The sequence below is a fragment of the Hylobates moloch genome, unplaced genomic scaffold (assembly GCF_009828535.3).
Source record: "Hylobates moloch isolate HMO894 unplaced genomic scaffold, HMol_V3 SCAFFOLD_18, whole genome shotgun sequence".
Classification (NCBI taxonomy): domain Eukaryota; kingdom Metazoa; phylum Chordata; class Mammalia; order Primates; family Hylobatidae; genus Hylobates; species Hylobates moloch.
In genome coordinates this window covers 57,732,186-57,744,146 of record NW_026652293.1, presented here as the reverse complement: position 1 = coordinate 57,744,146, position 11,961 = coordinate 57,732,186, and the positions used below count along the sequence as shown (strand labels likewise).

Genomic DNA, 11,961 nt, shown 5'->3' with positions numbered 1-11,961 from the left:
AAAAAAAAAAAAAAACATCTTTTAAAAATTTTTTTTAACTGCCTTGACACCAAACTAAACAAACTACACTCACCGATATATATTCCAAGTGGCAACAGGTAAGTTGAGAAGGAAGATGAACCAGTGCAATGAAATGAGCAGTAATACAGTGACAATGGTATGGCCAATCAATTCTGGAATTACCCACTGCAATGGAAGCACACAGTATTACATTTCACTGCTATGTCCTTCCTGACTGTACATGTTATTTGAAACTAAATCAATGAACGTACAGAGAATTTACAAGCTACTGTTTCAAGATTATTTTTAGACTCACGTGTCCCACATTTGCATACTGCTATAACTTTGTATCCCATGCAAATACATCAGGGCACAGCTTAAAAATAAAGCACTTAAATTTCAATTACTTTTTATCTTAAGCAAAGGCTTAAGTTCATTCATTAAGCAGATTTGAATGAGAACTAGAGAAAAAAAGAGTATTGTTTACTTCCTATTCTAGTATCTATGCCAAAGCCCCTAGCTCTAATTTGGGATGTTTGATATTCATACACGTGTTGCCTTTCAAGTCACAATAGCAACCTTAAACATTTTCCAATCTCCAGAATCCCTAGGAAACCATTTCATATTCAGAGAAAAAGAAAAAATAATAAGAATGTAAAAGCTTACAATAATAGCTCAAAGTTGACCAAATATGATAATGAACCAGAATGCCAGAATCCTGGCCTATCGGCTTTACAGAGCTCCATGCCCTTCCCTATGCTCTTTGTTGACTGTGTAATGTTCTAGTTCTCATGCATCAACAGCTTTTGTGGCAGGGTTCTCAATTCACCAACAGCTTTCCTTTCCTATGAGTACAGATTTTTAATTAAAGTTAACTTCTTCTAGTGGAAGTTAATATTTAATGAAAGAAACTGGCATGCCTCACTTTCAGAAATGAGGAAAACAAAACTCAGAGTGGTTAGGTAAATTGCCTAAGGTTACACAGCTAAATAGTGGCAGAGCAATATAATATAAGCCCAGGCACAATGACCTCAGACCTCTTGCATTTAGATTTTGGATAATTTTTTGGTAAATAAAGAAATAGAGATTTTTCTGGGTCATAAACCTAATTTGGAATCAACTTGGTTATACTTTTTTTTTCCCGCTGTCGCCAGGCTGGAGTGCAGTGGCATGATCTCGGCTCAATGAAACCTCCGCCTCCTGGGTTCAACCAATTCTCCTGCCTCGGCCTCCCGAGTAGCTGGGACTACAGGTGCCTGCCACCATGCCAGCTAATTTTTGTATTTTTTAGTAAAGACGGGGTTTCACCATGTTGGCCAGGATGGTGTCAATCTCTCAAACTTGTGATCCACCCGCCTCAGCCTCCCAAAGTGCTGGGATTACAGGCGTGGGCCACCGCGCTCTGCCGGCTACACTTTTTAAAATGCTATTACATATTGGAAAGTTCTAGTTGATTGCATAATTCTTGCAAGTATGAGCTACAAAATCAAACAAACCTGGAATGGAACTCATGCTATGTCCTATTTATTAGCTGTGCAATCTTGGGAAAAGTTACCCTCTCTAAGCCACAATGTTTTCATCTGTAAAATACACATAATACCTACCTCACGAAGTTGTTGTAGAGAATTAGATGAAATAACATGTAAGCCACATGCAAAGTAGGCACTCAATAAAATGTCAGCTGATGTTATACTAATACTCTCCGATCCATATCAGATCCCTAAAGCTATAGCCTTCAGCCTCTGGATTTCTTACTGTAGGCTGCAATCATCTTTGTATTACACAGACACAGACCTGAAACATGTTTCTTTTTTTTTTTTTCTCGTTTTATTTTTGTAGAGAGGAAGTCTCCCTATGTTACCAGAGCTGGTCTCGAACCCCTGGGCTCAAGTGATTCTCCCTCCTCAGCCTCCCAAAGTACTGGGGACAGGTGTCAGCCACTACAACTGGCCTGAAATATGTTTCGGGAAGCAAGACTTAACCTTATTATGCTTGGTTTACTGACTCTCAACCAAGTCCTCTGTTTTTTGTCTCTTCCCTCCTTAATGATATGCCGTTCCCCGAATTTGTTCTCAGCACACTGGCACTAGACTCATATCCTCCATGAAGGAGCTTGGAGGATTTTTCTCTAAAGTAAATGACTCGAAAAAACACCTACCAAAACACCACCATTTCAGGTACCCCAACAAAAGTCCAGTTAGGTAACAATTACCCTACAGGGAAGTCTACCAGTCAACAAATCTAGACCACCCAAAGAGCTTTCAATGAGCATTTTAGTGCTTTACCCTTAAATATGAATGGGCAGTCATGTATCAGAAATTTGAAGAAAGCCTCCAAAATGAAAGACTTGGGGGGGGGGAAGAAAGGAAAAGGAAAAGAACTTGATGGAAACAGATATAATATAGGAAGCAGAAGAAAATTTCAAAAATACTATAATCATCTAGGCATGGTGGTGCACATCTGCAGTCCCAGCTACTTGGGACGCTAAGGCGGGAGGATCGTTTGAGCCTAGAAATTCAAGGCTGCAATGAAATATGATTGTGCCACTGTACGTCTGCCTGGATGAGAGAAAAAGACCCTATCTTTAATAAAAAATGGAAAAATACTATAATCAGTATACTCAGAGAACTAGGAGTCAAACATGAACCAAGAGAATAAAAACCTCTTAAAAATCATCATTTTAGCATAAATGCTACATTTGTCAGAAAATTCAAAAGAAGGCTGGCTGGGTGCAGTGGTTCATGCCTGTAATCCCAGCACTTTAGGAGGCCAAGGAGAGCAGATCACCTGAGGTCAGGAGTTGGAGACCAGCCTGGCCAACGTGGCGAGACTTCATCTCTATTAAAAATACAAAAATTAGCCGGCATGGTGGCACACCCCTGTAATCCCAGCTACTCGGGAGGCTGAGGCACGAGAATTGTTTGAACCCAGGAGGTGGAGGTGTCAGTGAGCCGAGATAGCACCACTGCACTCCAGCCTAGACAACAAGTGCAAAACTCCATCTCAAAAAAAAAGAAAATTCAGAAGAAAAAGCGAGGGAAATAATAAAAACAGCAGAAAAAAAATCAAAGAGATAAAACTAAGAAAAAGGAAAAACTGGCAGACCAATCCAGCAGATCAATTGTCTAGTTAGTGGAAGTTGTAGGAAGAGAAGGAGGGAAAAAAGATGGGGAAAAACATCAAAGAAAGAATACAAGAAAATTTCCCATATTGAAAGAGCCTATCAGATGTCCAAAACAAACGAGAAAGGCCTTTTAAAAAGTACAGAGGGCCAGGCACAGTGGCTCACGCCTGTAATCCCAGCACTTTGGGCAGATTATGAGGTCAGGAGATCGAGACCATCCTGGCTAACATGGTGAAACCCTGTCTCTACTAAAAATACAAAAACAAAATTAGGCAGGCATGGTGGCGGGCGCCTGTAGTCCCAGCTACTCGGGAGGCTGAGGCGGAAGAACGACGTGAACCCGGGAGGCGGAGCTTGCAGTGAGCCGAGATCGCGCCACTGCAATCCAGCCTGGGGGACAGAGCAGGACTCCGTCTCAAAAAAAAAAAAAAAAAAAAGTACACAGCGATACAGCACTGTAAAATTTCAAAACACCAAGGATAAAGATTCTAAAACTTCCCCAGAGAGGACAGGAAAAGAGAGAAAGAGAGAGAATTAGAATGAGAATCATATAAAAAAGATAAGAAATTCTTTGGGAGGCTGAGGCAGGCGGATCATGAGGTCAGGAGATCGAGACCATCCTGGCTAACGGTGAAACCCCGTCTCCACTAAAAAATACAAAAAAATCAGCCAGGCGTGGTGGCGGGCGCCTGTAGTCCCAGCTACTTGGGAGGCTGAGGCAGAAGAATGGCATGAACCCGGGAGGCAAAGCTTTCAGTGAGCCGACATCACGCCACTGCACTCCAGCTTGGGCAACACAGCCAGACTCCGTCTCAAAAAATAATAATAATAATAATAATGGCATGGTACTTCCCAACTTGAACCACTGGAAGTCAGAAGACCACCAAGGGGTGCCTTTAAAATTCTGAAGAAAAATATTTTCCAACCTAGAACCCTGTACTCTGACAACTATGAATCAAGTGTAAAGATAAGACATTTTCAAACATGGAAGGCCTCAAAATTTAATTGCCACTTACCTTATTCAAGAAGCTACATGAGACTGGGCACAGTGGCTGTAATCCTAACACTTTGGGAGGCCAAAGAGGGCAGATCGCTTGAGCCTAGGGATTTCAGACCAGCCTGGGCAACATAGTGAAACCCTGTCTCTACAAAAAAAATTTAAAAATCAGCCAGGTATGGTGGCACACACCTGTAGTCCCAGCTACGTGGGAGACTGAGGACTACAGGTGGAAGGATCGCTTGAGCCTGGGAGGTCAAGGCTACAGTGAGCCATGATTGCATCACTGCACTCCAGCCTGGGCAACAGAGTGAGACTCTACCTCAAACAATCAAACAAAATTTATGAAAATTTTTAAAATATGGAGCTTAGGCATGGTGGCTGACACCTGTAATCCCAGCACTTTGCCAAGACAGTAGGATTGCTTAAGGCCAGGAGTTCAAAACAAGTCTAGGTCACATAGCAAGACCCAGTCTACAAAAAAATTTAAAAATTAGCCAGGTGGCTGGGCACAGTGGCTCACGCCTATGATCCTAACACTTTGGGAGGCTGAGGCAGGCGAATCACTTGAGGTCAGGCGTTTGAAACCAGCCTGGCCAACATGGTGAAACCCCATCTCTATGAAAAATACAAAAAAAATTAGCCAGGTGTGGTGGCAGTGCCTGTAATCCCAGCTACTTGGGAGGCTGAGGAAGGAGAAGTGCTTGAACCCGGGAGGCAGAGGTTGCAGTGAGTCAAGATCACACCACTGCACTCCAGCCTGGGTGACAGAGCGAGACTCCATCTCAAAAAAAAAAAAAAAAATTAGCCAGGCATGGTGGCATGCGCCTATAGTCCCAGCTACTCAGAAAGCTGAGGTAGATCACTTGAGCCTAGGAATTCAAGATTAGCCTGATCATCACTACAAGAAACTCTCTCTCTCAAAAAATAAATAAATAGAGTCATACATTAAAAAAAATTATTTTCTCAGTACACTACACAAGAAAGGTCTTCTTTCATTCAACCAAAGACAGACTTGAGCTTTTTTCCATGAGTGGGAGGAGGGAGCTCCGACACAGAAGACAAAAACAATTACCCTCATAATGAACATTTCCCTACTCTGAGTAAAGATGCCATCCACTGTAAATAAGAGACAAGCAAAATGTAAAGAAACAAAATTTCAAGTCAGATCTTCTAGCATAATTTCATGATCTAAAATATTGTAAAACACAGCAGTTCCATCAAATTTCCAATGAATAAGAGACAACATGTACTCTAAAATCAAAAATACATCTATTATCTATAATAATCTTAAATATGGAAAATGACCTGGCTTCAATGCCAGAGAATGAGCAAAGAAATGTCTTACCTTGTTTAATTTCGAGCAACATGATCTAGCATTAATGTAATCACATTCTAAATCAGACAATGTAATTATCTGATGATCAAGATAAGGAATTATTATATTTTTTATAATAACTAAGTATTTAAGTTTCAGAAAGCAATCCCAGTTACAAGGCAGAATTAGATTTGACTTGAAAAAAATGAGTTGTTTCCTAAAGTTTGCTTATTAGACAACTCAATTTTCCCATTCATGTTTCTTCAACAAATTATTTTACAAAATAATCCTATTTTGCTCAAATCTAATCTGACCAAACCAGAACTTTTAGTTTGAGTTCTTCAAATGTAAAACAATGGCTATTAAAAAAAAAAAAAATGGAAAATATCCCAGCACTTTGGGAAGCTGAGGCAGGAGGATCGCCTGAAGCAGGAGTTCAAGATCCGCATAGGCAACATAGCAAGCCTCCATCTCTGTCACCCAGGCTGTAGTGCAGTGGCGCAGTTCCAATGCACTGCAACCCCTGCCTCCTGGGTTCAAGCAATTCTTGTGCCTCAGCCTCCCAAGTAGCTGGAATTATAGGTGCACGCCACCACACCCAGCTAATTTTTTGTATTTTTAATAGAGACGGGGTTTCGCTATGTTAGCCACGCTGGTCTCGAACTCCTGGCTTCAAGTGATTCACTCACCTCACCCCTATCTCTACAATTTTTTTTTTTTTTATTAGCCAGGCATGAGCACCTGTAATGCTAGCTATTAGTAGCAGTAGTGCCAGGGTGAGGCAGCAAAATGCCTAGAGCCCAGGATTCACGTTACACTCAGCTATAATCACACCAGTGCGCTCCAGTCTGAGCAGCAGATTTGGTAGGCACCTGTAGTCTCAGCTACTTGAGAGGCTGAGGCAGGAGAATTGCTGGAACCCAGGAGGTGGAGGTAGCAGTAAGCCAAGATTGCGCCACTGCACTCCAGCCTGGGCGACACAGTGAGACTCTGTCTCAAAAATAAACATGAAAATAAAATAAATAAAATAAAGTCAAACATCACTTTCTCCACAAATTGATCTTTCTCCAATTTATTTCTGTTACTGACACAAGTATCATTTGCCCAGGATCAAAATATGGAAAGCTATCTCTGCCTTCTGTTTCATATATCATAATCACTCATTTGTAGGTCCTAGCAATCATTCCTTCCAAATACTACTCACATATTCCCTCCTTTCACCTGCCCACAACCAGCACTCTATTTGAAATCCAGATGACCCTATCCCGTTGGTTTATCTTCCAATCTTTCTTGTTTCCAACCCACTCGGCAGATTCATCTTCCTAATAAACTACCGAAAATAAAAATTTTCAATGGCTCTCTATTGCCTGCAGGATAAAAGTGAAAGACTTCCCTCCCACCCTTCACATTCAAGCCCTCCAAAATCTGATGTAATCCTGCCTTTCCAACTTAGCCTTCTACTGACGCCAAAATCAACCATGTGCTCCAGATGGTCTATTCGTTAACCACCGCCCAGAAATCCACGAACATACCTGTCTCTGCACCTTCGCTCTTGCCAGTGTCTGATTTGGAATATATTCACCTCTTTCCCTTTCTGTAGATTCTGTCCACAGTTCAAAGTCCAAGAAAACTCTTATTTTTTTTTTTTTTTTTTTTTTTTTTTTGCTCTGTCACCCAGGCTGGAGTGCAGTGGCGCAATCTCGGCTCACTGCAAGCTCCGCCTCCCGGGTTCACGCCATTCTCCTGCCTCAGCCTCTCCGAGTAGCTGGGACTACAGGCGCCCGCCACCACGCCCGGCTAATTTTTTGTATTTTTAGTAGAGACGGGGTTTCACCGTGGTCTCGATCTCCTGACCTCGTGATCCGCCCGCCTCGGCCTCCCAAAGTGCTGGGATTACAGGCGTGAGCCACCGCGCCGGGCTAAGAAAACTCTTATATCCTATATGAAGTCTACCGTGACCATTTTCCACCTCCTATCCCTAATGCTAAGTTAGTGCAACTATCCTAAAATACAGAATATGCTGAATTTCATCAAAACACCCCCGAATGTACTTTAATGTAATGTCTAAGTCAAACATTCCACCTACCATTTCTCTAAATGCATAAATTGGTGTAAACCAGGGCTATTTCAAATTATCAAGCCTGGTTTCCCAAACTGCAAAAAGAAAAAACCCAGTTTCATTTCTGAGTGTAAGCTCTAGTTCAGGGGTGTCCAATCTTTTGGCTTCCCTGGGCCACATTGGAAGAATTGCCTTGGGCCCCACATAAAGTACATGAGCACTAATGATAGCTGATGAGCTTAAAAAAAAAAATCACCAAAAAAGAATCATAATGTTTTAAGAAAGTTTACAAATTTGTGTTGGGCCACATTCAAAGCTGTCCTGGACCACATGCAGCCCGTGGGCCGTGGGTTGGACAAGTTTGCTCTAGTTCCTTATATCACAAGAGGGGCACAGAGGTCATCAAAACTTAGGCAAGTGATGCTGCCCTTTCAATCAGCTCCCCAAACCTAATAAAACTCAGAAATCCTGTCGTTAGAAATCATCAAAGTAAAAACTGCTGCTCAATTGGGGAGGGTGGGGACACAAAGGCAGAGCAGTATTTACTGAACGTTAGCTATGGGGTAGGCACTGTGCTAGGGTGCTCAACACCATTCTCATTGTGCATATCTAGGAAATAAACATTTCCTATTTTAAAGATCAGAAAACTGAGGCTTAGGGAAATAATGTGCATAGCAAAGACCTAGCTGAGCAGGAAACCTGATTCCACATTTTGTCCCTTTCCACTACAACAGGCTGCCAGTCCACAACGAAGTATGAAGCTGCACTGAACATATACTCTGTACAACTATCCTAAAGCCCGCATGCTCTAGCAAACAAATGGTTTAATCCGATCAGAAACGGGTCCATGTGATTTCCAAGAAAGGAAGCTGAAATGCCGAGTTCCTCATACGTTTTCTCTACCTTATATTTAATTACTTAAACCTGGATTGTGCAATACAACATTGGGCAACAACTAAGCTTAGATGCTTTGTCGAGAGCTCGGAAGAGTTGTAGCCGACATGGCTACTGCAGTGCTAAATTCAACAACCATTTATTGCTCTGGAAAATAGTTTGAATACTGCAACTTAAGTTTTAACATGGATCGACAGAAAAATTTAAAAGCTGAAAAACGACTGGGAACTACAGCAGGTGCAGTTATTGAATTTACAGATCTGAAACCACCGTGGACAACCAAAATAATCACTTTGTAGATAGTTGTTAAAATAACTCCTTTCCAACACTCACTGCAAAACGGCACAGTGAAGGAAGCAACTTTGCTCCTTTGGCGAATGAGTCAACTCCTGGATGCGAAAGGTCCCTGCAAGTACCAACACCCGCCAGAACAAAGGGGCGGGTGCCGGGGGTGTTGCCTGGGGAACAGGAGAAGGCAAATGGCCCGCAATCATCCCGGCACCCGACTGTCGCAAGCGACCGCCCTTGGGACCCCCAGTATCCGACGAAAAGCACGGCGCAGGGCCTCTCCCAGAAAAACGGCGACCCTTCTCTCCCGAGGGCGGCCGTGGCTCAGGCAGGGCTGGTCCGGGCGCCGCGGGGACGAGCGGAGAGCAGGCGGGCAGGCCGAGCCGGGGCGCGCCCGGAGAGGCCCACTCGGACCCGAGTGAGGGGCGGCCGGCAGCCCAGGCAGGGCAAGTGCGTGCAGGGCAGCAGGGCCCGTCGGGTAGGGCAGCCAGCCTCTCCTACCCGCCCCGGGGCCCGCGTCACCGCCCCGGCCAGGCCAGCTCCCAGGGAGCCCACGTCTGCCGCCGGGCGCCTCCCTCGTCCCACACACCTGCCCGGGTGCCCAACTGGCCCACCCTCAGCCGTGTCCCCCGGCAAGGCCTCTGCCCGCCTCAGGCAAGGATACGAAGTAGACCGAGAGGAAGATGAGCGCGCAACAATCGAGGAGAGAAAAGACGAACACCACCGCCTCCATCCTCCTCCTCCGTCGCCGCCGCTCCTTCCGTCAAACCCGCTCGGATGCCCCGACCCGCCCCTGATAGGCCCTTGCCGGGGCTGGCTGAGGCGTGTGGTCCTCGAATCCAAGCGCGGCATGCCGGGAGTTGTAGTCCATATTTAAAAAAAAAAAAAAAAACTCTACGGCCCTAATTCTGACGCATGCTGGAAATTGTAGTTCATTAGTACAAGTCCATATCAAAGAGGTGGGCAGGGCCTGTTTCATAAATCCGATTATTTCCAGAAATGGTGACAAGCAATTAGTCAACAAGTATTTACTCAACGCTTTTCTTTTAAAGAGCTGGGGTCTTGCTCTGTCGTTCAGGCTGGAGTGCAGCGGCGTGATAGAGCTCACTACGACCTCGAATTCCTGGGCTCAAGCAATCCCTCCCACCTCAGCCTCCCAACATGCCCGGCTAATTTTATTTTATTATTTCTTATTTTATTTTATTTTTTGAGACAGGGTCTCACTCTGTCGCCCAGGCTGGAGTACAGTGGCATGGTCACAGCTCACTGCAGCCTCTACCTCCTGGCCTCAGGTGATCCTCCCACCTCCGCCTCCTGAGTACCTGGGATTACAGGAACGTACCACCACGCCTGGCTAATTTTTTGTATGTTTAATAGAGATGGGGTTTTTGCCATGTTGCCCAGGCTGGTCTCGAATTCCTGGGCTCAAGCGATCTGCCTGCCTCAGTCTCCCACAGTGCCGGAATTACAGGCCTGAGCTACTGCACCAGTCTCTACTGAACGCTTTTAATCTGGATATCCAGTAGGATGTATTTCCCATGTGTGAAATTTTCTTTAGAGTTGGCTCTAGAACCACTGCACTACCTGACTTGGGATTTGTAAGGGGTTTTCATCTCAAAGCACAAATCTAGCTTGATGCACTTGGCTTGACATTTGCGATTTGCCCTTCCCTTCCTGATCTCAATTTCTCCAGAGATTTCACAGTCCTTTGTTTATCCTCTCTTACAGTAATGTTTCTCTCTTCTCTAGATTTTAAGATCTTTAGAAGTGAATACGATGTCTTACTCATCCATTCATTCATTTAACAAATACAGTAGTACCCCTTATCTGCAGGGGCTACTTTCCAAGACCCCCAAGTGAATGTCTGACACGGTGGATAGTACCAAACCCTATGTGTACTATGTTTTTTCCTATATATACATACCTATGATAAAGCTTAATTTATAAATCAGGCACAGTAGGAGATTAACAAGTAATAATAAAATAGAACAATTATACTGTAATAAAGTTATGTAAATGTGGTCTTTCTCTCTCTGTCTCAAAATATCTTATTGTACTGTACTTAACCTTCTTCTTGAGATGATGTATGATGATAAAATGCCTATGTGATAAGAAGAAGAGACAGATGCAGCCTCTCCAGTGATTTTTATATTTTTCAGTCCAAATCTATTCTTACATTCTGTAACTATCCATTACTTGCAGTAAGTGGCTTGATACCACTCGTTTTAGGGAATCCTTCACTGAAGTCTTCGTATAGGCTCAATACTTTCTGGCTCAACAGGTTGCCATCAATTGGGAAACATTTTCTGTTCATGTCTTCCACCCACAAATGTAATGCCTCTTCCATCTTTTTTGTGGTTGTTGTTTTTCTGAGATGAAGTTTCACTCTGTCACCCACGCTGGAGTGCAGTGGCACCATCTCAGCTCTCTGCAACCTCCACCTCCCAAGTTCAAGCGATTCTCCTGCCTCAGCCTCCGGGGTAACTGAGATTACAGGTGCACGCCACCATGCCCAGATAATTTTTTGTATTTTTAGTAGAGTTGGGGTTTCACCATGTTGGCCAGGCTGGTCTCAAACTCCTGGCCTCAAGTGATCCGCCTACCTTGACCTCCCAAAGTGCGGGGATTATAGGCGTGAGCCACTGTGCTCTGCTGCCTTTTCCATCTTAACTAAGCACTTATCAGGCACTGTGGCCATAACTTTTGTAGTCTGAGTTGCAACAGCAAAACTAGCACAAACTCCTTTTTACTTTTTCAGAAATTCACGGATAAAAGACTGGTTCTTACCATAGGTCTTAGCAGTCTCATATGGTTTTTTTTCTTACCTTAAGTCAAGAACTTTGACCATTTCACTTAAAGGGAGCACTTTATGGCTTCTCTTTGGCATATCTGAATTGCCAGTATTCACTGCTCTTGAACTTTGGGCCATTTTAAGTAAAATAATGGGTACTTGAACACAAGCACTGCAATACTGCTGCAGTCAATCTGATAACCGATAAGATGGCTAATACATGACTAACAGGTAGGTGGCATAGACAGCATGGATATGCTGGACAAGGGGATAGATATTTCATGTCCCAGGCAGGATGAAGTAAGCAGCAGGAGATTTCATTACACTACTAAGAGTGGCACACAATTTAAAACTCATGAATTGTATATTTCTGAAATTTTCCATTTAACATTTTAGGACTGTGATTGACCTCAGGGAAATGAAAACAGTGAAAGCAAAACTGTGGATGAGACTGCTGTATTTACTGACAGCACCCCTGCTATAGGCCAAG

At 43.7% G+C, this 11,961-nt stretch overlaps 1 protein-coding gene across 2 annotated transcripts in view; it reads right to left on the bottom strand.

Moving 5' to 3' along the window:
• Positions 1-9,461, bottom strand: part of CNIH4 (cornichon family AMPA receptor auxiliary protein 4) — a 20,798-nt gene extending 11,337 nt beyond the window's left edge. For both annotated transcript variants that reach the window (XM_032137329.2, XM_032137332.2), the window contains exons 1-3: positions 9,345-9,461; positions 5,470-5,538; positions 74-186 (exon numbers count right to left, since the gene is read on the bottom strand). In XM_032137329.2, the coding sequence (XP_031993220.1) occupies positions 74-186; positions 5,470-5,538; positions 9,345-9,413 (251 nt within the window). In that variant the 5' untranslated portion in view covers positions 9,414-9,461. The remainder of the gene's footprint in view (positions 1-73; positions 187-5,469; positions 5,539-9,344) is intronic.
• Between the last annotated feature and the right edge of the window lie 2,500 nt (positions 9,462-11,961).